Source organism: Bos grunniens, chromosome 6 (genome assembly GCF_055505025.1).
Source record: "Bos grunniens cultivar Pamir isolate PY7600 chromosome 6, Bosgru_T2T1.0, whole genome shotgun sequence".
NCBI classification, from domain to species: domain Eukaryota; kingdom Metazoa; phylum Chordata; class Mammalia; order Artiodactyla; family Bovidae; genus Bos; species Bos grunniens.
In genome coordinates, this window is record NC_141170.1 from 76,178,311 (window position 1) to 76,204,674 (window position 26,364).

At 38.8% G+C, this 26,364-nt stretch overlaps 1 protein-coding gene across 3 annotated transcripts in view; it reads right to left on the bottom strand.

Annotated features, from left to right (window-relative positions):
- Positions 1 to 26,364, bottom strand: part of LOC147370898 (cytosolic beta-glucosidase) — a 132,000-nt gene that overhangs the window by 74,627 nt on the left and 31,009 nt on the right. For all 3 annotated transcript variants that reach the window (XM_086406277.1, XM_086406276.1, XM_086406275.1), the window contains exon 2: positions 4,074 to 4,301. In XM_086406277.1, coding sequence (XP_086262403.1) covers positions 4,074 to 4,301 — 228 coding nt within the window. The remainder of the gene's footprint in view (positions 1 to 4,073; positions 4,302 to 26,364) is intronic.

Consider the following 26,364-nt stretch of genomic DNA (forward strand, 5'->3'; position numbering starts at 1 on the left):
AAACGATTCAATATTCAGAACCTTTTGGATTTTAGAATTTCAGATAAAGAATTATGGATCTACATTAAGGTGGTGGGTTTTTTGTTGTTGTTGTTTACCACCCAAATGGAAACTTAGTAAAAACTCCAAACTCCTAGAATCATAGGCTAGAGCAGTGGCATGAGTTTTAGTAATGTAGTGCCTCTACCTCATGTTACTATCAGGGAAATTGTAGCACAAAGCATGTGTGTGTGTGTGTGTGTGTGTTAGTCGTTCAGTCATATCCAACTGTTTGCGACCCCATGGACTGTAGCCTTCCACGTTGCTCTGCCCATGGGATTCTCCAAGCAAGAATACTAGAGTGGGTTGCCATGCCCTTCTCCAGGGGATCTTCCCAACCCAGGGATTGAACCCAGGTCTCCTGCATTGCAGGTAGATTCTTTACCATCTCAGCCACCAGGGAAGCCCAGCACAAAGCATACAAGTGGTTTCATGTTGTAAATGTCTCTGGAACCTTATGTTTTTGACATGAGACAGAACTAGGTTGAACTCAGCTCTAACTAAAATTGTTGTCTTGGCAAATTTATGCCCAGTCTTACACCTCAGATTACCATGATTCCCTCTGTTTAGGGAAAGCCCTCCTCACTCACAAGGCTGTTAGGAGCATTGACTCAGCAAAAGCAGGTGCAGTGCTTGGCACAGGGAGCTGCACACACTATATACTCAAGAAAAGTCAACCACTACAATGGCAACCCACTCCAGTACTTTTGCCTGTAGAATTCCAAAGACAGAGGAGCCTGGTGGGCTACAGTCCATGGGATCACACAGAGTCAGACACGACTGTGCAACTAACTAACTACCCTTAGAGTGACCTTTATGATGGTTATTGATCTAATTCAGTTAAGTGTTTCCTGAATTCCTCCCTGCAGGGCACTGTACTAGGTCACAGGAGTAAACAAGGCAGACCTATCTGCCCATTACCCTGTAAACAATTTCAGGGATTCTCTCATATTTCTGTTAAGAGTATGGAGCACTGTCCCTGACACAAAGTAGACACTTGATGTATGTTTGCTGGGTTGAATTAAACACAAAGTGTTCACAATCAAGCAGGGGATTTAATAATGCCAAGAGTGTAGAATGTAAGAAATATTTTAAGAGTTTTTCAAACCACTATGAGAATTTAAAGAAAAAAAATATTTTTTGTCCTGAAATGGGGACTCTAGGGAAGAGAACACATTCGTGCTAGACCTTGCACTGTGTGCTGTCCTTAGTCCTTTAGTCGTGTCCGACTCTTTGCAACCCCATGGACTGTAGCCCACCAGGCTCCTCTGTCCATGGGGATTCTCCAGGCAAGAATATAGGAGTGGGTTGCCATGCTCTCCTCCAGGGATCTTCCCAATCCAGGGATCGAACCCGGGTCTCCCGCACTGCAGGCAGATCCTTTATCATCTGAACCACCAGTGCTAGACCTGAAAAGTATACAAAACATTTCACAGGTGTAATTGGGAATTTTTTTTAAAAAGCCATTCCAGGCAGGAGGAAAAACTTAAAAGTTTTTCTTCAAAAGTGGAAAATTACATAGCATGTTTAATAAGTAGTGGGTTATGTGCTTAGGGCATTGTGTGGAGGAATTGCATAGACCACATGCATGGGGGGATTTCAGCCCGGAATGCCTCAGAGGTGAGTCAAGACTAAGTCAAGTAAAACCTGAAATGATATATGAAGGAGTTTAGATGACTAAAAAAATTTTATGTTGCTTTGTTTTAGCAGGAGATGATGCAAGCCAGCATGTCTTGGGCCAAGCTTTCGGAAAATTGCTGTGGTGGCATTTTGCACGAAGGATTAAAGGACAAAGAAAGAGAGTGAGAGTAGGTATATCCATCAAGGGCATATCAAAAAGCCCTTGATGAGGATGAAAAACATCTAAACCAGGGCAGGGAGAGAGAAGATGACTGGAGCGGGCAGGGGGAAGAAGTTAAAGAGGCATAAGAAGAATGGATCAGATTTGGCAACTAGTTAGATGTAAGAAGAAAAGAAAAGAGAAAACTCAGAGATTACTCGTAGCTTTTAATCCTTGAAGGTTATGAGGGTGCCAAAGAAAAGAGAGGGTACAGATGATGGATTAAGATGGTGGAAAATTATAAGTTAATTTTTAAACTGAGCCACAAATTACCTCCTGTTCAAAGTCAAAAAATAAAACTGGCCACTGATGCCAAGAAAGGAAACCTTTAACCAAGAGCAGTTAAAAACAGGGCCTAATGTCTTTAGAATCAAGTCATGGGCCTGCTAAACTTGTATTTTTCTTATCTGGGGGAAGCCATGGTGTGGTGCATCCATAGACGGTGCTTCCATTTCACAGTGCAGAGGTTTCCCCCACCTCTACACTGAAAGCAAGTGCACAAGTCCACCGAGGAGCTGTTATCACAGGTTGTTCTCACTACATCTGTTGTTGTTGTTTTGTACAGGAAAGCAGATAACTTAATCAAGGAGAACCTCTCCGTTTCAATGCTGTCTTTTTGAAGTGCAGGTGTGGTGAGGCAACCTCGCAGTTGTAAGATGCTGAGAGAACACGCCTCCCAAATCCTGCACATTAAGCACCCCCTTGCCTCACCCTGTCCCAGCCCTAAAAGTCATGGGAAATCTTATCCAGAACAAAGGAGCAATAAAGGTTCTTTATGAAGAAGTCATTACATTGTCATGCAGGGGTTACAAAACTTTTTCTATAAAGGACCATGAGGTAAACATTTCAGGCTTTGCAGGCTGTACAGTCTTTGCCCCAACTATTCAATGCTACCATAGTAGTGGGAAAGCAACCTCCAACTACACATAATGGAGGGGTACCGTTGTACTACAAATAAAACTTTATTTATACAAATAGGGATCAGGGCAAGTTTAGGTCTCAGGTCATAGTTTGCCAACTCACATTGTGTGGAAGGAGTTAGCCAAACCTTAGGCTTAAATTCCAGATCCACCCAAAAATACAAATTTACAAAATATCTGGGTTTGAACATGCACCTCTGTAAAATGTGATACTTATACCTTCCTCGTTGATTTGTGAGGTTTAGAGAAAATATATGCAAAATGCTTCATAAATAATAGGCTTTCAAATAGGGCAATGCTGCTAAGTCACTTCAGTCGTGTCCGACTCTGTGCAACCCCATAGACGGCAGCCTACCAGGCTCTGCCATCCCTGGGATTCTCCAGGCAAGAACACTGGAGTGGGTTGCCATTTCCTTCTCCAATGCGTGAAAGTGAAAAGTGAAAGGGAAGTCGCTCAGTCATGTCTGACTCTTTGCGACCCCATGGACTGAAGCCTACCAGACTCCTCCGTCCATGGGATTTTCCAGGCAAGAGTACTGGAGTGGGTTGCCATTACCTTCTCCAAAATAGGGCAATAGTCTTTTTCATTACAAGGCATAAGAAGAATAATAACTAACACTTATTGAATGCTTTCACGCTATACCAGCTACTGTGTAAAGCACTTTAAAAGACTGTTTCATTTACTCTTCCAACAACACTTGGAAGTAGGAGCTATTACAGTATCCCTTTCTCCTCATGGGGAAACTGAGGCACCAAGCGAGGTCCACGAGATGCTCACAAAGATAGTAAGTGAAATCTCTGGCACTTAATCCAAAGAGAACAGATTCCAGGGCCTTTGGGGCCAACCTCTGTGCTAGCTAATTAACTCCACTAATTCAGCTCCAGTTGAAATGCTCGGAATCTTCTCAAGTTCTACAGGGCTTTTCATGACTTATCATAGCATAACACAACTGAAAATAGATTATGCACAACCTTTGGAAATTCACCTTCAGGTCAATACTCAAGTAACATTTTACATAAATAAAACACTTATTCCAACCCACTTCCTGTCCATCTATTTCCACCCCTCCCAACAAAGATCTCCAGTCGAGGGAAACCAGAATAATACTGGAAAAGTTAATGGAAACCCATTTCAAAAAATTTATCCCATAATCGCTCTAAAAACTTGCAATCTCAAAGCTATACTGCAGAATAGCATCCTGGATTAATTATGCCAGACTGCAGCAATAACCTTGAATTAAAGCTGCAACCTTCTATTTTTAAGAAACACTTGCCTTTCTGGTTGATGAAACCTGTCGTCCCATCAGGTAACAGACGTGACCAGGAAAGAGAGAAGCGGTAATGAGTCAATCCAAGCTGTTTGATACATTTCAAATCTTCCTCCCACAGAGTGTAGCTGCCACAAGCTACATCACCAGTCTGGTTCTTGAAAACTCTCTCTCCTCCCTGATGGGTGAATGTGTCCCAGACACAAGGGCCTTTTCCATCTGCATCCCAGCCTCCTGAGAAAAACGAAGAAAATGAAACCGTTACACTCTTGACATCAAGAGGCATATGTGGAATGTAAATATTTGTCACCAAAAGAACATCCCTCATTAACTCAATGTACCATATTGATAACTTTAAAATATGTCTTTAAAATAACATGCATGAGTGGGTTATGTGTTCAGCTGTCCTTGATCCCTGAAGCTGACTGGTGGCAAGTGAAAAATTATTGCATAATGCCGCAGCATAGCAGGCTTTCACGGTTCATTATCTGAAGATCTCCCAGCTGGTAGACAGAGGCAGGGCTCAGCTTACGAGCGTCTGAGTTGAAAGCATCTCCTTCTTGTGAACATTTCTCCTGGCCCTGACAGACACACCTTGTCCTCACTGTGCATAAAGCGGTCTCTGGACTCTATCTTTGACCCTTGACACCTGAACTCCATCTTCCTGTCCTCTAACCATGGAGCCTGAGAAGGTCCAGTCAGCGATTGTGGGAAGGGTGTTAGTTCCTGCCATTTTTGAGATGATAAAAGTATCCTACATTCATTTATTCACTCCTCCCTTAATTCAACACATGCTCTGTATCAGGCTCCAAGCTAAGCTTAGTGGATACCAGGGTGAACTCTGCTGCAATTCTTGTCCTTGTCAATTACATGAAGTTATAAAACAGCCAACGTAATGGTTCCTGCAAGAAAGACAGGGAGAGGTGTTTATCCAGGTGTGGGCTAGAGTCAGAAAATTCTTAGAGAAGACACTCCTAGACTGAATTCTAGAGGAGATGTTGACTCACCAAAGTGAACTGCTAGGAGGTAGGGGTGAGTGAAAATAGAAAAAAAGAGGAGCTAGGATCAGAATAAGCCCAGAGGTAAGAGAGAATATCACACATTAGAGGGACAGAAAGCAACGATTACATTAGATTTGAAATATCTGTTCACACAGAAATTTTTTCTAAAATGGTAGTTAGAATCCATTTTATGGTACAAACGATTAATTTTTTAAAATCTCATGACTCTTTAATTCCACTTCTAAGGGCATACCCTGAAAGTGTGCTCATATATTTTCACAAAAAGATTATATGAGATTATTGAGGCAGAGTTTTCTGTCACAGCAAAATCCTGGAAACAACCTATATCCTACCAACAGAACAGATAATTAACTTTAGGTATATTCATAGAGAGGAAACACAAATAAGTTGTTACAGTGAACGAATCAGAGCATAGATAACCCTTCTACTCTCCTCTGACTGTTTGTGTCCCCCCATATTCAGAGGTGGAAATCCTAACACCCAGTGTGAGGATATGGGGAGGAGCTTAAGTCAGGAGAATGGAGCATTCATGAATGAGATTACTGCTTCTAAAAAGAGACCCCACAGCACTCCCTACCTCCTCTGCTCATGAGGATACAAGAAGCCTGTAATGAGGAAGAGGGTCCTCACCTGGCCATGCTGGCACCCTAACCCCAACTTACAGCACCGAGAACTGTGAGGGATAAATGTGTGTTGCTTACAAATCCCCTGGTTTACGGTGTTTTGTTAGAGCAGTCCAAATGGGCTAAGACACCCTCAAAACTATAATGTTAAACTAAAGAAAAAAATCAAGATTTAAAATACATATACAGGAATGAATACATGGAGCACAGGAGATTTTTATGGCAGTGAAACTACTAAAATTATGCATGCCTTTTCCTCTGGGCAGTGGGTCTGTTCCCCTAACCCCATGTTGTTCAAGGGTGGACTCTATTCTGTATGATACTATAATAGTGGGTACATGACATTATACATTTGTCAAAACCCACACACTGTGAACTTCATTGAATAATAATGTGTCAATATTCACCCACCATTTGTAACTAACGACCCACACTAATGCTAGGTAGGGGAAATTGGGGGAATGGGATACATGACAATTCTGTACTTTGTGCTCAATTTTTCTATAACTCTAAAATTGCTCTAAAATATAAAGGTTATTAATTTTTAAAAAATTATATACAGTACTGTATCATTTTATACAAAATATATAAAACTAAAGATGGATTTTCTGAACATATACATATGAGGTAAACACATAACACTATGCCTGGAGATGATCAGGTCAAGCTGGTGGCTGCCTTTGGGTAGAAAAGGCAGGGAAATGGAAACAAGCAGGAGCCTGAGGGCCCTTTGTATCTCTTATGTTTCACTCCTTAAGCTGGCTAACAGGTATCTAAGAGGCTGATGATTACATTATCCACAACCATTTTTATATACTTAAAATAGTTCAAAATGACTTTCACGCAAGAAAGGAAGTCACAGCTAGAGTAAATAGACTAAAACAATTATAGGAAGTTTTTTAGGCCTACATTTAGCATTAACTTTCTCATATTTTGTGCACAATTCTGATAGGATTAGACATAGTCTCCAGACCAACAAAAAGACAACATGCGCTATAATTAACGGGAGAGAACCATGGGGACACAGGAAGATGGCTAAAAGAAGGAGCTCTGACAATAGCAAAAATGACAGTTGATATAAAGGCAGGGTACTAAAGATCTATACAAAGAAATTATGAATATTACAGATTATTATACTTTAGGGCCATATCATATAGAGGCAAAAAGCTTTATACATCCCAATGGCTCTCAAGTTATGTCTATATATGGGGTTAAGAGGGAAAAAGAAAAAGAATACTGATATTCAATCTTAGAATGAAATAGGTATGAATACTAAAATATAACTTCAGTCAAGCATGGTATTCATAGTTTGAATAATTGATTTACAATAAATGAAGGAGCTTAATCTCAGACAGTTTAGGCAGTTGTCTGCTGGTAAATATTAACAACTGGTTGTATATTAAAAAATGTATGTACCATTATGTATACATATTTATTACAAATTATATTGGTATAGAGGTATATTGGGATAAAGGACATATAATACACAATTTCCAAATAACAGTATGCAATGCTGTTTACTGTATATTCCTTATAGCCCGTTGATTCTCATAGAATACTTGTTTAGATTTTTGACAAACTCTTATATGGGGAGCCAATCTACAATATACAACCTGACAAATGTGAGTAGTTCTCATGTGACTGTTGACTGGTATCTTTGCTTAAATTAATGGGTACAGTGAAAGGAAAACAATAATATATCAGAATTTCACTTGTTCATCAGTGACATGAGCAATTTTCTTGCTAAATTGGTAATAGTTTTCAAACACTGGAAGAATATTCCCTTGATTTTTTTTGTCCTACTCACAATGTAACAGTTACAGGTATACTACACATACATTTACTCTGCATTATTTATATTTTACCTGTCATTTTCTTGAGTCCAAGCAACCAACAAAACAATAAATCAAATGCTGACTTGTAGCACTTGCCAATTTCTGTGGTGTAAATACTTGCTGCTAAGTCACTTCAGTCGTGTCTGACTCTGTGTGACCCCATAGACAGCAGCCCACCAGGCTCCCCTGTCCCTGGGATTCTCCAGGCAAGAACACTGGAGTGGGTTGCCATTTCCTTTTCCAATGCATGAAAGTGAAAAGTGAAAGTGAAGTCAGTCGTGTCTGACTCTTAGCGACCCCATGGACTGCAGCCCACCAGGCTCCTCCAATCATGGGATTTTCCAGGCGAGAGTACTGGAGTGGGGTGCCATTGCCTTCTCTGGTGTAAATACTTACACATGACCAATTTCAGGCACCCCACAGGATAGCACTGAAGGCAGAGTTGCAAGGTGAACAATGGCACATCATTAGACAGTATTTCTTCTGTACAGGTACAAGAGCCTCAAGGGCACAGCTAATAATAAAATGTGTTAAAATAATTAGGAGATAAGGATTTGAATATTTATTATCTTTGTTTTTAATATAAATTATTTATTTATGTTTATGTAATTGAATCTTTAATACTGGCTATATATCTAAGAATCAGCTCATAAGGGATTTTCCTGGTCATCCAGTGGTTAAGAATGGGACATGGCAAGGGACATGGGTTCAATCCTCGGTCAGGGAAATAAGATTCCACATGCTGCAAGGCAACTAAACCTGAGCACTGCAACTGCTTAGCCTGTGTATTCTAGAGGCTCAGAGCCACTGGAGAGAAGCCCATGCACTGCAATAAAGAACCCATACACTGCAACAAAAGATCCTACATGCCACAACAAAAATCCTATGTGCTGCAACTAAGACCTCATGCAGCCAAATAAATACACATTAAAAAAGAATCAGTTTGTAAAATTAATGAAAATTTAACAGTAGGCACTGGTGAGCCAGTACAAGCTGGCCTCACATATCACCAATAAGTGACTTACCTAAGACAACACTTTTCATTAAGTGGTAGAACCAAGATATGGGGACTTCTCTGGTGGCTCAGTGATAAAGAATCCACCTGCAATGCAGGAGCTGCAAGAATTGCAGGTTTGATCCCTAGGTTGGGAAGATCCCCTGGAGGAGGGCATGGCAACCCACTCTAGTATTCTTGCCTGGAGAATCCCACAGACAGAGGAGTCTGGCAGGCTACAGTCCATAGGGTCACAAAGAGTTGAACATGACTGAAGCAACTTAGCATGCACAGAACCAAGATGTGTTTCAGAGCTGTCTGATACTGAAGTTCAAGTCCTTCCACTGGACCACACTGCTGTTAGTAATAAAGCCTGACTGATGAGTCAACTGACACCCATGCTACTCAATGTTAGAAGCATTAGAAATGAATAACTTGACATGCATTTTGGAACACAGTCCTCCTTAAGTGCTTACAATAAATTTTGCAATTTTAAGAGGTCAATGTCAGCAGGAAAATGCACTTATGTGGTGTAGTTTATTCTAGGTGTATACTAGATGAAGCATGTATAAGCAACATTGTTCTTATGAGAACCAGAATGTGAATAAAAAATTAACCATTATAGTTGAAATTTTGATAAAAGAAAATATGTATAGTGGCCTTTTAAAAATATATATAGTATACTAACAATGAAAAATCAGAAAGAGAAATTAAGGAATCAATTCCATTCACCATGCATCTGCCTGCAATGCAGGAGACTCAGGTTCAATCCCTGGGTCCAGAAGATTCCCTGGTGAAGGAAATGTCAACCCACTCCAGCACTCTTGCCTGGAAAATTCCATGGACAGAGGAGCCTGGTAGGCTACAGTCCTTGTGGTCACAAAGAGTCGGACATGACTGAGGAACTTCACTTTCTTTCACTTTCCATTCATCATTGCAACAAAAAGAATTAAATGTCTAGGAATAAGCTCACCTAAGGAGACAAAAGAACTGTACACAGAAAATTATAAGATGCTGATGAAAGAAATCAAAGACAATATAAACAGATGGAGAGATATTCCATGTTCCTGGGTAGGAAGAATCAATATTGTGAAAATGACTATACTACCAAATGCAATCTACAGATTCAATGTGATCCCTATCAAATTACCAATGGCATTTTTCACAGAACTAGGACAAAAAATTTCACAATTTATATGGAAACACAAAAGACCCCAAATAGCCAAAGCAGTCTTGAGAAAGAAGAATGGAGCTGGAGCAATCAACCTTCCTGACTTCAGAGTATACTACAGTCATCAAGACAGTATGGTACTGGCACAAAAACAGAAATATGGACCAATGGAACAAGATAGAAAGCCCAGAAATAAACCCATGCACCTATGGGTACCTTATTTTTGACAAAGGAGGCAAGAATATACAATGGGGGAAAGATAGCCTCTTCAATAAATGGTGCTGGGAAAATTGGACAACTACATGTAAAAGAATGAAATTAGAACACTTCCTAACATCATACACAAAGATAAACTCAAAATGGATTAAAGACCTAAATGTAAGACCAGAAACTATAAAACTCTTAGAGGAAAACATATGCAGAACACTCGATGACATAAATCAAAGCAAGATCCTCTATGACCCACCTCCTAGAGTAACGGAAATAAAAACAGAAATAGACAAGTGGGACCTGATTAAACTTAAAACCTTTTGCACAACAAAGAAACTGTAAGGAAGGTGAAAAGACAATCATCAAAATGGGAGAAAACAATAGCAAATGAAACAACTGACAAAGGATTAATTTCCAAAATATACAAGCAGCTCATACAACTCAATGTCAGAAAAACAAATAACCCAATCAAAAAGTGGGAAAAAGATCTAAACAGACATTTCTCCAATGAAAACATACAGATGGCTAACAAACACTTGAAAGATGCTCAACATCGCTCATTATTAAAGAATCGCAAATTAAAACTACAATGAGATATCACCTCACACCGGTCAAATGGCCATCATCAAAAAGTCTACAAACAATAAATGCTGGAGAGGGTGTGGAGAAAAGGGAACTCTTGCACTGTTGGTGGGAATGTAAATTGATACAGCCCCTATGGAAGACGGTATGGAGATTCCTTAAAAAACTAGGAATAAAACCACCATATGACTCAGAAATCCCACTCCTAGGCATATACCCTGGGGGAAACCAAAACTGAAAAAGATACATGTATCTAATTGTTCACTGCAGCACTATTTACAATAGCTAGAACATGGAAGCAACCTAGATGTCCATAGACAGATGAATGGATAAAGAAGTTGTGGTACATATACACAATAGAATATTACTCAGCCATAAAAAGGAACACATTTGAGTCAGTTCTGATGAGGTGGATGAACCTAGAACCTATTATACAGAGTGAAGGGAGTCAGAAAGAGAAAGATAAGTATTGTATTCTAATGCATATATATGGAATCTAAGAAAATGGTACTGAAGAATTTATTTACAGGGCAGCAATGGAAAAACAGACAGAGAACAGACTTATGGACATGGGGAGAGGGGAGGAGAGGGTGAGATGTATGGAAAGAGTAACATGGAAACTTACATTATCATATGTAAAATAGATCGCCAACAGGAATTTGCTGTATGGCTCAGGAAACTCAAACAGGGGTTCTGTATCAATCTAGAGGGGTGGGATGGGGTGGGAGATGGGAGGAAGGTTCAAACGGGAGGGGATACATGTATACCTATGGCTGATTCATGTTGAGGTTCGACAGAAAACAACAAAATTTTGTAAAGCAATTATCCTTCAATAAAAGAAAATAAATTAAAAAGGAAAAAATTATATATATATATATATATATATATATAGTAGCCAGTATTCATTAGTGTGCTCAGTGTTCAGTCACTCAGTCATGTCCAACTCTGTTACCCCATGGACCATAGCTCACTAGGTTCCTCTGTCCATGGAATTTTCCAGGCAAGAATATTAGAGTGGGTTGCCATTTTCTACTCCAGGGGACCTTCCTGACCCAGGGATCAAATCCACATCTCCTGCATTGGCAGGTGGATTCTTTACCACTGAGCCACCTGGGAAGTCCACTCACTAGTACTTGAATGTAAATTTTCCTGAATGAATGATATTAATAATTCATTTCTTCATCAGGCATTTTCTCAAGATGTGATTATGCCTAATCTTTAAAAGTTCTGACCATTCTTTATGAGGAACAAGACTACTGTTTCCAGGCAGATTACATATTGAGCTCTCCTTCAAACAACAAGTGCCTGATAGAATATGGAAAATGTATTGTTAAATGTGCCATCCATCTTGCAAGATGTTAGGCAACACAAAATCAAAGTGAGAGAAATTCTGAAGCATAAATGAGTAGTGATGCAGGATTTTGTCTTCAGAGCATCTGAGAAGCCCAGATGTTGTGAGCTTCCATTTTAATGGCCTGTGGGACAAGGGAATAAAAAAAATTCTAAAGCTCACCAAAGATGGGAAACTGATGATAAGACGTTCACACAAGTCTGATGATGCAAGGACTCCACACACTGGGCCAGAATAAACAAGAAACAAGTTCTGCCTAAGAAAGAGACAACAAAGCAACTAGCCTGTGGGGGAGAAATTACTCCTCAACTGAGTGACTGAACATGAGCACATTTGTAACCACAACTCATCTCTCCATTAATTAAGAGTGAGAATGAAAAAAAAAAAAAAAGTGAGAATGGAGAAAGATTTTAGCAGACATATAAGCTCTCACAGGATATTGGAAAAAAAAATTTATCTCTCATTGGATATTGCTAGAGGATAAATTTCTCTAAAACAATGATGTTAACCAAGAAAGAGAAAGATCTAGGATCCAGGAAATGAAAAATTCAGCAGGATAAATCTCCAGAATGATGTAGCTGTGCAGCAAATTCAAGGAGTAACTGGACAATTTGCGCATGTCATAGGCTATGGGAAATACTTCTTTAAGAATATTAATCTACTAGAACATTTAGTTTGATATTCTTCAAATTTTAAAATATTTCCTACTGAATTGCCAACATGCACAAAAGTAGGCAGAATAGTACATCGAAGTCCCACACATGTACATGGGGCTTCACAGTTTCCCACCTTTTCCTAATCTTGTTTCATATCTAACCCACCCATGCTTTTCATTTAATCTGTAAACATTTCAGTGTACTCTCTGATAATATTTTAAATTGGGGTAAAATACACATAATATAAAGCTTGCCACTTCACTTTGTTTAAGTAAACTCCTTAACTATGTTTAAGGAGGACAGTTGAGTGGCACAGAGTGCACTCACATTGTTGAACTCCCTTTATTGTTCCAAAGTGAAGCTTTGTACCAACTCAGCAACGATTCCCATTCTCCACAGTACTGGGATTTTGTTGGGGGTGGAGAAATTGAGAAGGGAGAGGGAGAGAAAGTGGACAGATGGGTAAATCTTCATCTTTCACAGGGAGAGGTCAATAGCTTATGCCTACAACAGGCAAACAACTCAAAACCTAGGAATATAAGCATGCCATTTAAGATACAGAAGTCAATGCCAAAAGGATTAACCAACAGAATTTAAAGAGGTTTCCTCTAAAGAAGTACATGGAAGAGAACAGGGGGTCGATAGTTTCTAAAACAGTTTTGTTTTGACTCTTCAAATTATTTTATTATTTTAACTTTGATTAGCTTGAAAATGAATTTACGTACTAGTAAACATGAGAAAATATGGCATTGCAAATATACTATTAAATATGGATATATTAAATATAGACTATGTGGATAATCTAAACAAGCTATTAACATGCAGAACAATAACAAAATGTCTGTTTTGTGGGAATTAAAAAGATTAACTAGATAGAATTAAAATCCTGGACCAAAGACTATAAATATATGTATGTATAGATATATATTGGAGAAGGACATGGCAACCCATTCCAGTATTCTTGCCTGGAAAATCCCCTGGACAGAGGAGCCTGGCAGTCCACGGGGTTGCAAGAGTCAGATACAACTTAGCCACTAAACCACCACTATATATATATATATATATATATAGTATTCAAATTAAAATTTCTAAGGTAAGCACTTAAGGAAAAAATGTAATTTATAGTTTTAAAGATAAATCCAACACATCTATAGCAAGTCTGTGCCAGGCTCTACTCTAATCAGTTTATATATATTTAGTTCAGTTCAGTTCAGTTCAGTTTAGTCGCTCAGTCATGTCCGACTTTTTGCGACCCCATGAATCGCAGCATGCCAGGCCTCCCTGTCCATCACCAACTCCCGGAGTTCACTCAGACTTACGTCCATCGAGTCAACTCCTTACAATAAAATTATTAAGTAACTGCCATTATTAGCCTCATTTTCAGGAAAGGAAACTGAGAAATGAAGAGGTTAATTAAATTTCCCATTTCGGTTTGTACTAAAGCTAAGAGATGAATTCCAGAGCCCATGCTCTTAATCATTATGCTAAATAGGAAAAACTAAATAAATTTAAAAGAGGACAAGAAAATAATTTTTAAAAATACATAGAAGTGATAAAGGGAAAAAAACATAAAGTTAAGTGGCATGACAAGATATAAATGATCACTTATAAGAATATGTCAATGGACTAAATTCCCCAGATAAAAGACAAAGATCATCAGACTGTAAATTTTTTTTAAAATCCTGGGGTACACTGTTTACCAACATACCTAAGACTATGTTAAAAATAGAAAGTCAAAATATAGAGGGAGAGATTCCTCCTTCCCCTAAAAAAAAAAAAAAAAAAGCAGAGGATTTCAAGGAGGGAAAAACAGCATTACTTGAGATACCATGGGTCACCAAGTAGTGACGACACTGCTGCATGCATCTAAGAATCTAGTTTCCAAATATGTGAAGCAAAAATTGATACGACTTAAATGTAAAGTTGACAAATCCACCTCCATAATGAGAGATTTTAATTACCCAAGTTTTATCAAACATTTACAAAATAAAACCAAAAAACTCCACACATAGGAATTATTCCAAAAAATAAGAAAAAATTACTCATTTTATGTGCCTAGAATAACCTTAATACTAACACCTCTCTCAGCAATTGAAACAGGAGAAAGTAAGGATAGCAGATATTAACAAGCTTGATCTGATTGATATATATGACACTGCATGATAATAAATGCTTCAATTTTAAAAATATACATTCTTTTCATGCAGACAGAAACATTATGAAAGTTGAGCACAAATTGGTTCATAAATAAAGTGACCATAAATTCCAAAGGATTGGAGAAATACAGATGGAAATCCCTGATCAATCATGTTAGAATGATTGAACTACAGTACATTAGTTCATTCTTTCAGAAATCTGAAAAGGAACATCTGAATAGTTTGGGAGTAAAGAAGGCATAATAGTGGTCACCAGAAAATATTAAAAACTAAATAACAAAAAAATCAAAACATTGATATCTGGCTTAAGTGGTATTTAGAGAAAAAGCCTTAATGAAGAAAAAACAAGAGTTACAGCTAATAAATTAATATGTGACTTATAGCTAATAAGCCAAAAGAATATATAATAGAATTATTTTAAAAATAATTAATCTGAAAAAGACATAAAAAGAGGGGAAAGAGAATAAAGACAGATGGAACAAAGAGAAAACAAATAGCACAATGGTATATTTAAACCTAACTATATGAATATCACTAAATGTAAATGAGTCTAAATGACCCAGTTGAACTGCCATGGCAGATCTTATCAGAATGGTAAAAACACCAGACTCAGCTATATAGTACCTAAAAGAAACCCTTTTAAAATATAAAGACAAAGAAGCTTAAAAGTGACAGAATGGAAAAGAGATACCATGCTAACACTAATCAAAGAAAACCAAAGTAGCTTTATGAATAACTATAGATTTCAGAGCAAGAACATTACCAAGTATAAGGGAAGACATTTCATACGTAAAAGGGGGCCAATCTATCCAGAGGATTTATAACTGTAAATATTTATTTACCTAATAACAGAGTCAAAATACATGTAGCAAAAACTGACAGGATAGACTGCAAAAAAGTAGGCAAAAAATTGCAAAAAATAGACAAATCCACATTTGTTTTTGGATATTCCAATTATTCATAAAAGGCCAACAAGACTATAAAAAATGGACAAAATGTATGAATAGTTCATTCACAGAAGGAGAAACAGTGCTAGTAAACATTTAAAAACACATAGGAGATCATTAAAAAAAAAAAAAATAGGGAAATGCAAATAAAAGCCACAATGAGATACCACTCGACAACCACACAGGTGCACAAATTTAAAAGCTGGATAATATCAAGCATCAGAGAAATTGTTACAAAGCAGGAATGTTTACACACTGCTGGTAGGAGAACAATAGGAAATATCTAGCAAAGCTGAAGAAGTACATGTATCAAAACCCCATAATTTACATACCATCATATACCCTGTTTCTACAAACATAGACCTGGACACGTATATAATCATGATTGCAACAATAAAAACTCTCACTGGAAACAGCCTAAATTTCCTTTGTCAGGACAATAAATCAATGAAGGAATAAAATAAACCACAGAATAGTCATACAGTGAAAGACTACAAAAAGTAAAAACAAATGAACTAATTCTGTACGGACCCACATGCATAAATTTCCCAAATATAACATTGAGAGGGAAGAAGCAAATTGTTAAAAAAAAAAAAGAAAAATACACACAATGTTATTTCCATTTATATAATGTCCAAAATATGTAAAGTTAAATAAGAAACTGTTTAGCTATACAGTGCCAAATGCTAAAATCATAAAGAAAAGCAGGAAATGAACAAATGCAAAATTCATCTTAGTGGGTACCTTTGGGAAAAGAGATAAGAAGACAGTACTGGGAAGGGGTCCTAGAAATATGGTGAGTATATAGCTATTTTATAGCTATTTTTATTTGATAGGTAAATTATAAATGTTTTATCTATTGCTTTTAAAGATTGTAATACATTTTATTGTTCATAGTAAAGGCAAGCCATTTACTGAGCATTAGCTCTCTGTCTCTCTTCTATACCAGCAACTTACATCAACCAACCTATTCTTACCCTCACAATAACCCTTAGGTGTACTATGATTATTAATAAGAATAAATGTATAAAGATTGAATAACTTTCCAAGATCATTTAACTAATGACTGTGACTATCAAACATGATACCCCAGTCCTACCATTATTAAAATCAACTTAGATGAGTCTTGCACAAAAGGAAATCTTTTTTTATGAAGTCATGTTTCATTCCACCTTTCTAATTTCTCAAATAATAATTGCAATATCCACTTTCCTTTGAGGACCTCACAGTCTGAGTGATATCAGACAAGTAAAGTCTTAGACTATGTTAAGGTAAGCGCTGTATTAAAATCATGGAAAAACACTACAGGAGAACCAAGAAACAAGAACTCAAGAGTGACTCTATCACTGGGAGGCAGATAGACTTGCCCATGAGAAAACATTTTTAAGGCAGGTGTTGAAAGATGAGTAGGAGTTATGACAGTGGCTCTGATAAGGGAAAAGCAAATGCATAATTCAGTGGAATTGCCAGGGTGAATTGAAGACAGAAGGCACCAGAAGTCCATAAACCAGTTAACAGTTTACTGCAATGTTTTTGGCAAGAAATTATAAACTCCTGTATTTTTTTAGTAATTTGGAAGAAAATAACAATGTTTCTGAAATTCTTACCGTATGAGGACATAGAAGGGAATGCCATAAAAATGTAAAATATTAATATTACCTACAAAAACTAAACATCAGAAACTTCTAAGGCTGCAAAGGATTATGGAAAGAGCACAAGTTCTAAAGCTGGCATAGAAGAATTTCAGTTCCATCTCTACCCATTACTTGACTTCTCTGTATGTAAAAAATCAGAGGATAATATCCACTTTGTAGGGTTCTCACAAAGTCAACTGAGTCAAAGCAAACATGTCTAGCAGGGCATGTGGCAGGCAGTATGTATCCAGTGAGTGTTAGTTTTCTCCTCTTCTAGGAGAAGGCACTGGTACCCCACTCCAGTACTCTTGCTTGGAAAATCCCATGGACGGAGGAGCCAGGTGGGCTGCAGTCCATGGGGTCACTGAGGGTCGGACACGACTGAGCAACTTCACTTTCACTTTCCTGCACTGGAGAAGGAAATGGCAACCCACTCCAGTGTTCTTTCCTGGAGAATCCCAGGGATGGGGGAGCCTGGTGGGCTGCCGTCTATGGGGTCGCACAGAGTCGGACAAGACTGAAGTGACTTAGCAGCAGCAGCAGCAGCAGGCTCAATGCAATAGTGAGGGGAAAAAAGTCAAAGTATTAGTCTGACAAAGTGAAAGAGTCTGACTCTGCAACCCCGTGGACTGTAGCCCCCCAGTTTCCTCTGTCCATGGAATTTTCCAGGCAAGAATACTAGAGTAGGTAATCACTCCCTTCTCCAGAGGTTCTTCCAGACCCAGGAATCAATCCTGTGTCTCCTGCATTGCAGGCAGATTATTTACCACTGAGCCACCAGAGAAACCATAAATACTAAGTAAATACATACACAAAAAGTGACCAGTTGCTCTCTTTTCTTCTTTCTGTGACCATCTCTTGACGCCAGAGTGCACATGTAGGAAGGACTCTAACTCGTAATATTTGTAAACTTGCCTGTGATGAAGATTCAGTGTCTGGACCTGCATGCTTGGGCCTATGGGGTCTTCAGCTTCCTGGTTTAGAAGTCATCATTATAAACAGAATCACGTCAGTTTCACTTTCATCATGACAATGCCCTTAGTGAGGGCACAGATCTATAGGCCTCAGTTTCTGCACAAAGGAAATCATGTCAAGTAAATGCTAAGTAAGAGTGTGAATGTGTATGTATGTATATATACTTTTCCTTCAAAACCCCCAAATGATGTTACTTCACAACCTCTTCTCAGTAACACTCTAACTCTCCACCATGACCACACCCTCCTCAGTGTACACACTGGACAAATAACACAAAGCACAGAGTCATTAAAAGTATCTTTTCTCTTTCTGACTGATATTCCATTGTATACATGAACTACATCTTTATCCATTCATATGCTGATGGACATCTAGGTTGCTTCCAGTATATGCATATATATGGAATCTAGAAAAATGGTTCTGCTGAACCTATTTGTAGGGAAGGAAAGAAGATGCAGACATAGAAAATGGACCTGTGGACACAGCAGGGGAAGGAGGGGCAAGTATGAATTGAGAAGGTAGCACTGGATATTTATACACTACCATGTATAAAATAGATAGCTAGTGGGAAGCTGCTGCATAGCACAGGAAGCCCAGCCTGGTACCCGGTAATGACCTAAAGGGGTGGGATGGGAGGAGGAAAGGAGGCTCAAGAGGGAAGGGGGCACATGTATACTTATGGTTGATTCACATTCGTGTATGGCAGAAACCAACACAACATTGTAAAGAAATTATCCTCCAATTTAAACATTAAAAAAATAAAAACCTTTTGCATCCTTTGTACTTTGAACTCTGTCAAGGCAGAGTCCAGGTCTCACTCACTTATCTGTGTTTCTTGGATATCAAGAATGGCACATGGAAACAGTATGTATTAAGTAAAATGATTTTGTGTGGCATGGGTAACATAAAATAGGAATACTGACATCTGCTGTGTCATTGCTTCACAGAAATATAGAAAAGCTATCTCTGTGCTTGTAAATGACTGCAAATTCTTTACTTGAAAGAGGAAAAAATTCAAGTAATTGCCATTTATAAATTATGTTCTGATGTGTTTTCAAATGAAAACATTTATTTTTACAGCTAACATTCATTAAGCATATTAGATGTAACTATTCTATGTGAAACACTGAGGTTGTGAAGAGCAAAGATTCCTTGATCCAGAAACAGTGCCCTGTGCCAGAAGCTAATCCAGAAGGGATGAGGGCCCCAAAAGCGATAAGAAAAACCACCATACCACATTTCACTATCACAGCACAGGAGGATGGAGCGATCCAGAAGGGATGTCTTCAAGAAAACAAAAACAAAAGAAATGGAGGAAGTATGTGATATGCTTGAACACATCAGAAGTAATTTACATTTTTAGTAGAGCATGTGAAGATGAATTAGTGAATCACAAAAAAGGAAGCCAGTAACAACAAAGTCAAGTATTAACTCTCAAGCAAAATAAAAACCATGCAAGAAAAGAAAATCATAAGATGTTAGACTCACTTGTGCACAATATTTACATAAAACTGTAAATATTTTTTGTGATGCAAAAACTAAATGATAATTTAAACAAAATTGATTAAATATCCAAATACCCACATTGGAAAATGGGGAAGAGAAAGTTTGCTTTGTGAGCAGATACCATAAGGAAGACTGAAAAAAAAAAAATCTAATCTAACATAACAGAATGTCAATATGTTATATTTCCAACTAGAACATCAAATAAAAGCCATATGGGCATGCTCTTTAGAAACACAGAAGTAAAACCTAGAAAGACTAAAAAATCTCAAAAGTGTTGGATTTGGGTAAAATAAACAAGATCTCCTAGAACTAACACCAAAAAATGATGTCCTTTTCATCACAGGGGACTGGAATGCAAAAGCAGGGAGTCAAGAGATACCTGGAATAATAGGCAAGTTTGGCCTTGGAGTACAAAATGAAGCAGGGAAAGGGCTTACAGAGTTTTTCGAAGAGAATGCACTGGTCATAGCAAACACCCTCTTCCTCTATACATGGACATCACCAGATGGTCGGTTCTGAAATCAGATTGATTATATTCTTTGCAGCTGAAGATGGAGAAGCTCTATACAGTCAACAAAAACAAGACCTGGAGCTGACTGTGGCTCAGATCATCAGCTCCTTATTGCAAAACTCAGGCTCAACTGAAGAAAGTAGAGAAAACCAGTAGGCCATTCAGTTCAGTTCAGTCACTCAGTCACGTCTGACTCTTTGCGACCCCATGGACTGCAGCACGCCAGGCTTCCCTGTCCATCACCAACTTCTGGAGCCTACTCAAACTCATGTCCATTGAGTCAGTGATAACATCCAATCATCTCATCTTCTGTTGATCCCTTCTTCTCCCACCTTCAATCATTCCCAGCATCAGGGTCTTTTCCAAGGAGTCAGTTCTTTGCATCAGGTGGCCAAAGTATTGGAGTTTCAGCTTCAATATCAGTCCTTCCAATGAACATTCAGGACTGATTTCCTTTAGGATTGACGAGTTGGATCTCCTTGCTGTCCAAGGGACTCTCAAGAGTCTTCTCCAACACCACAGTTCAAAAGCATCAATTCTGTGCTCAGCTTTCTTTATAGTCCAACTCTCACATCCATACATGACTACTGGAAAAATGATAGCTTTGACTAGATGGGCTTTTGTTGGCAAAGTAATGTCTCTGCTTTTTAATATGCTATCTAGGTGGGTCATAGCTTTTCTTCCAAGGAGCAAGTGTCTTTTAATTTCATGGCTGCAGTCACCATCTGCAGTGATTTTGGAGCCCCAAAAATAAAGTCAGCCACTGTTTCCACTGTTTCCCCATCTATTTGCCATAAAGTGATGGGACCTGATACGATGATCTTAGTTTTCTGAATGTTGAATTTTAAGCCAACTTTTTCACACTCCTCTTTCACCTTCATCAAGAAGCTCTTTAGTTCTTCTCCACTTTCTGCCATAAGGGTGGTGTCATCTGCATATCTGAGGTTATTGATACTTCTCCTGGCAATCTTAAGTCCAGCTTGTGCTTCATCCAGCCCAGCATTTCACATGATGCACTCTGCATATTAGTTAAATAAGCCATTCAGGTATGACCTAAATCAAACCCATTATGATTATACAATAGAGGTGATGAATAGATTCAAGGGACTAGATCTGGTAGACACAGTGCCTAAAGAACTATGGCTGGAGGTTCATAACATTGTACAGGAGGTGATGACCAAAACCATACCCAAGAAAAAGAAGTGGAACAAGGCAAAGTGGTTGTTTGAGGAGGCCTTACAAATAACTGAGAAAAGAAAAGCAAAAGGCAAAGGAGAAAGGGAAGGATATACCCAATTGAATGCAGAGTTACAGAGAATATCAAGGAGAGATAAGAAAGACTTCTTAAGAGACCAGTCCAAAGGAATAGTGGAAAACAAAGAATGGGAAGGAATAGAGATCTCTTCAAGAAAATTAGAGATACCAACGAAACATTTCATGCAAAGATGGGCACAATAAAGAACAAAAGTGGCAAGGACCTAACAAAAACAGAAAAGATTAAGTAAAGATGGCAAGAATACATAGAAGAACCGTACCAAAAAAAAAGCTCTTAATAACCCAGATAACCACAATCCTGTAATCATTCACGTAGACCAGACATACTAGAGTGTGAAGTCAAGTGGGCCTTAGGAAGCATCACTACAAAAAAAGCTAGTGGAGGTGATGGAATTCCAGCTTAGCTATTTCAAATCTTAAAAGATGATGCTGTTATGGAGAAGGAAATGGTGACCCACTCCAGTATTCTTGCCTGGAGAATCCCATGGACAGAGGAGCCTGGCAGGCTATAGTCCATGGGGTCACAGAGTTGGACACAACGTAGCAAGTCAACAACAAAAACAACAGCATGTTGATGATTCTCCAGAGGAATGACCACGTCATGAACCTATTGCAAAATGCGGCATGGGGCTCACTTTTCTTGCGGACAGAATTCTGACAACATCCTAACAGCTATACAACCCGCTGCCTAGGAGAGATTTTAAATCAGAGGAGGAATGAGAGCTCCCTTGTCAACAGGCTGGCGTCCATGTGCCTCATGTTGGCATAGGTAAGAGATGACATAAGGAAACTAGATCACTTTCTAACACCATACACAAAAATGAACTCAAAATGGATTAAAGATCTAAACGTAAGACCAGAAACTATAAAACTCCTAGAGGAGAACATAGGCAAAACACTCTCCGACATACATCACAGCAGGATCCTCTATGACCCACCTCCCAGAATATTGGAAATAAAAGCAAAAATAAACAAATGGGACCTAATTAAAACTAAAAGCTTCTGCACAACAAAGGAAACTATAAGCAAGGTGAAAAGACAGCCTTCAGAATGGGAGAAAATAATAGCAAATGAAGCAACTGACAAACAACTAATCTCAAAAATATACAAGCAACTCCTACAGCTCAACTCCAGAAAAATAAATTACCCAATCAAAAAATGGGCCAAAGAACTAAATAGACATTTCTCCAAAGAAGACATACAGATGGCTAACAAACACATGAAAAGATGCTCAACATCACTCATTATCAGAGAAATGCAAATCAAAACCACAATGAGGTACCATTTCACACCAGTCAGAATGGCTGGGATCCAAAAGTCTACAAGCAATAAATGCTGGAGAGGGTGTGGAGAAAAGGGAACCCTCTTACACTGTTGGTGGGAATGCAAATTAGTACAGCCACTATGGAGAAGAGTGTGGAGATTCCTTAAAAAACTGGAACTAGAACTGCCTTATGACCCAGCAATCCCACTGCTGGGCATACACACTGAGGAAACCAGAATTGAAAGAGACATATGTACCCCAATGTTCATCACAGCACTGTTTATAATAGCCAGGACATGGAAGCAACCTAGATGTCCATCAGCAGATGAATGGATAAGAAAGCAGGGGTACATATACACAATGGAGTATTACTCAGCCATTAAAAAGAATACATTTGAATCAGTTCTAATGAGGTGGATGAAACTAGAGCCTATTATACAGAGTGAAGTAAGCCAGAAAGAAAAACACAGATACAGTATACTAACGCATATATATGGAATTTAGAAAGATAGTAACGATAACCCTGTGTACGAGACAGCAAAAAAAACACAATGTATAGAACAGTATTTGGACTCTGTGGGAGAGGGAGAGGGGAGGATGATTTGGGAGAATGGCATTCAAACATGTATAATATCATATAAGAATCGAATTGCCAATCCAGGTTCGATGCAGGATACAGGATGCTTGGGGTTGGTGCACTGGGATGACCCAGAGGGAGGGGTCATCGGGGAGGGAGGTGGGAGGGGGGTTCAGGATGGGGAACACGTGTACACCTGTGGTGGATTCATGTTGATGTATGGCAAAACCAATACAATATTGTAAAGTAATTAGCCTCCAATTAAAATAAATAAATTTAAATTTAAAAAAATTGTTTAAGATGATGCTGTTAAAGTGCTGCTTGCATTATACCATCAAATTTGGAAAACTCAGCAGTGGCCATAGGACTGAAAAAGGTCAATTTTCATTCCAATCTCAAAGAAAGGTAATATCAAGGAATGTTCAAATTACTATACGATTGTACTCATTTCACAGCAAGACTATGCTCAAAATCCTTCAAGCCAGGCTTCAGGAATATGTGAACTGAGAACTTTCAGATGTACAAGCTGGATTTAGAAAAGACAGAGGAATCAGAGATCAAATTGTCAACATACGTTGGACCATAGGAAAAGCAAGGAAATTCCAAAAAAACTCTACTTCTGCTTCATTGACTACACTGAAGCCTTTGACTGTGTGGATCACAACAAACTGTGGAATATTCTTAAAGAGATGGGAATACAAGACCACATTACCTGCCTCCTAAGAAACCTGTATACAGGACAAGAAGCAACAGTTAGAACTGGACACAGAACAACAGACTGGTTCAAAATTTGGAAAGGTGTATGTCAAGGCTGTTTATTGTCACTCTGCTGACTTACATGCAGAGTAGATAATGTGAAATGTTGGGCTAGATGAAGCACAAGCTAGAATTAAGATTGCTGAGTGAAATATCAACAATCTCAGATATGCAAATGATACCACTTTAATGGCTGAAAGTGAAGAGGAACTAAAGAACCTCTTGATGAATGTGAAAGAGAAGAGTGAAAAAGCCAACTTAAAACTCAAGATTCAAAAAACTAAGATCATGACATCTGGTCCTATCACTTCATGGCAAGTAGATGGGGAAAATGTGGAAACAGTGTCAGATTTCATTTTGTTGGGCTTCAAATTCAATGCAGACCATGACTGCAGCCACTAAATTAAAAGACATTTTCTCCTTGGAAGAAAAGCTATGACAAACCTAGATAACATATTAAAAAGCAAAGATATCACTTTGCCAACAAAGGTCTGTCTAGTCAAAGCTTCAGTTTTTCCAATAGTCATGTATGGATGTTAGAGTTGGACCATAAAGAAGGCTGAACACCAAAGAATTGATGCTCTCGAAATGTGGTGTTGGAGAAGACTCTTGAGAGTTCCTTGGACAGCAAGGAGATCAAAGCAGTCAATTCTAAAGAAATCAATCCTGAAATTCATTGGAAGGACTGATGGTGAAGCTGAAGTTTCAATACTTTGGCCACCTGATGTGAAGAGCTGACTCATTGGAAAAGACCCTGATGTTGAGAAAGATTGAGGCCAAAAGAAGGGGGCAGCAGAGGATCTAATGGTTGGATAGCATCACTGACTCAGTGGACATCCATTTGAGCATGCATTTGAGCAAATTCAGAGAGATAGGGAAGGACAGAGAAGCCTGGCATGATGCAGCTCACAGGGTTGCAAATAGTTAAACACAACTTAGTGTCTGAACAACAACAAACAAGAAGCAAAGAGAAGTGATATAAAACACCTTTTTTGTTGTTGAGTATTATAACTCTTCAGGCTTTCCAGGTGGATCAGTAGTAAAGAATCCATCTGCCAATGCTGGAGTCGCAGGATACGTGGGTTCCATCCCTGGGTTGGGAAGATCCCCTGGAGGAGTGCATGGCGACCCACTCCAGTATTCTGGCCTGGAGAATTCCATGGACAGAGGAGCCTGGCAAGCTACAGTCCATAAGGTCACAAAGAGTCAGATATGACAGAGGGTCTAAGCACAAGAACATTATAACTCTCACAGTATTGTTTTTGTACTATGCATATATTTTACTAAAATAAATCTAAAAGTTATGTTAGAAATAAAGATAACCACAAGAGAAGGAAAATGGTAGATGTAGGTCCCAAACTAGTCAGCACTGGTTCGAAGGTAGGAGGGTGTACAACAGAAGGAAGCAGGCAGAAACATGCACGCGTGTTTTTGATTGTCCCAGAGACTGCTGCTGCTGCTAAGTTGCTTCAGTCGTGTCCGACTCTGTGCAACCCCATAGACAGCAGCCCACTAGGCTCCTCTGTCCCTGGGATTCTCCAGGCAATAATACTGGAGTGGGTTGCCATTTCCTTCTCCAATGCATGAAAATGAAAAGTGAAAGTGAAGTCGCTCAGTCATGCCCGACTCTTAGCGACCCCATGGACTGCAACCTACCAGGCTCCTCCATCCATGGGATTTTCCAGGCAAGAGTACTGGAGTGGGGTGCCATTGCCTTCTCCGGTCCCAGGGACTCAGATGCTGCTAATATTTAGTGACAAGACCAGTAAGAGGTTTCCAAGTACAGAGTAACCACACATGCCAAGGAATGTCCAGATCAACTGCTAACAGCATCTCCGCTGGGATACACTGCAGTAGATGGGAAAAGGGGCTTCCCAGATGGCATTAGTGGTAAAGAACCTGCCTGCTAATACAGGAGACACAAGAGATGCAGGTTCAATCCCTGGGTCAGGAAGATCCACTGGAGTAGGAAATGGCATCTCACTGTAGTATTCTTTCCTGGAAAATCCCATGGGCAGAAGAGCCTGGCAGGCTACAGTTCATGGGGATTGCAAAGAGTCATGACACCTAAGCAATTGAGCATGTACACACATACACACACACACGGAAGAGGAAAATAGTGAAGAAAATTATACTGAGAAGGGAAAAAGGACAGAAGAGAGGGAGTACAGAGCAAAAAGAAACTATCACATTAGAATATATAAAATAATAAAATGGCAGAAAAAAGTTGAAATGTATTGGCAATTATTGTT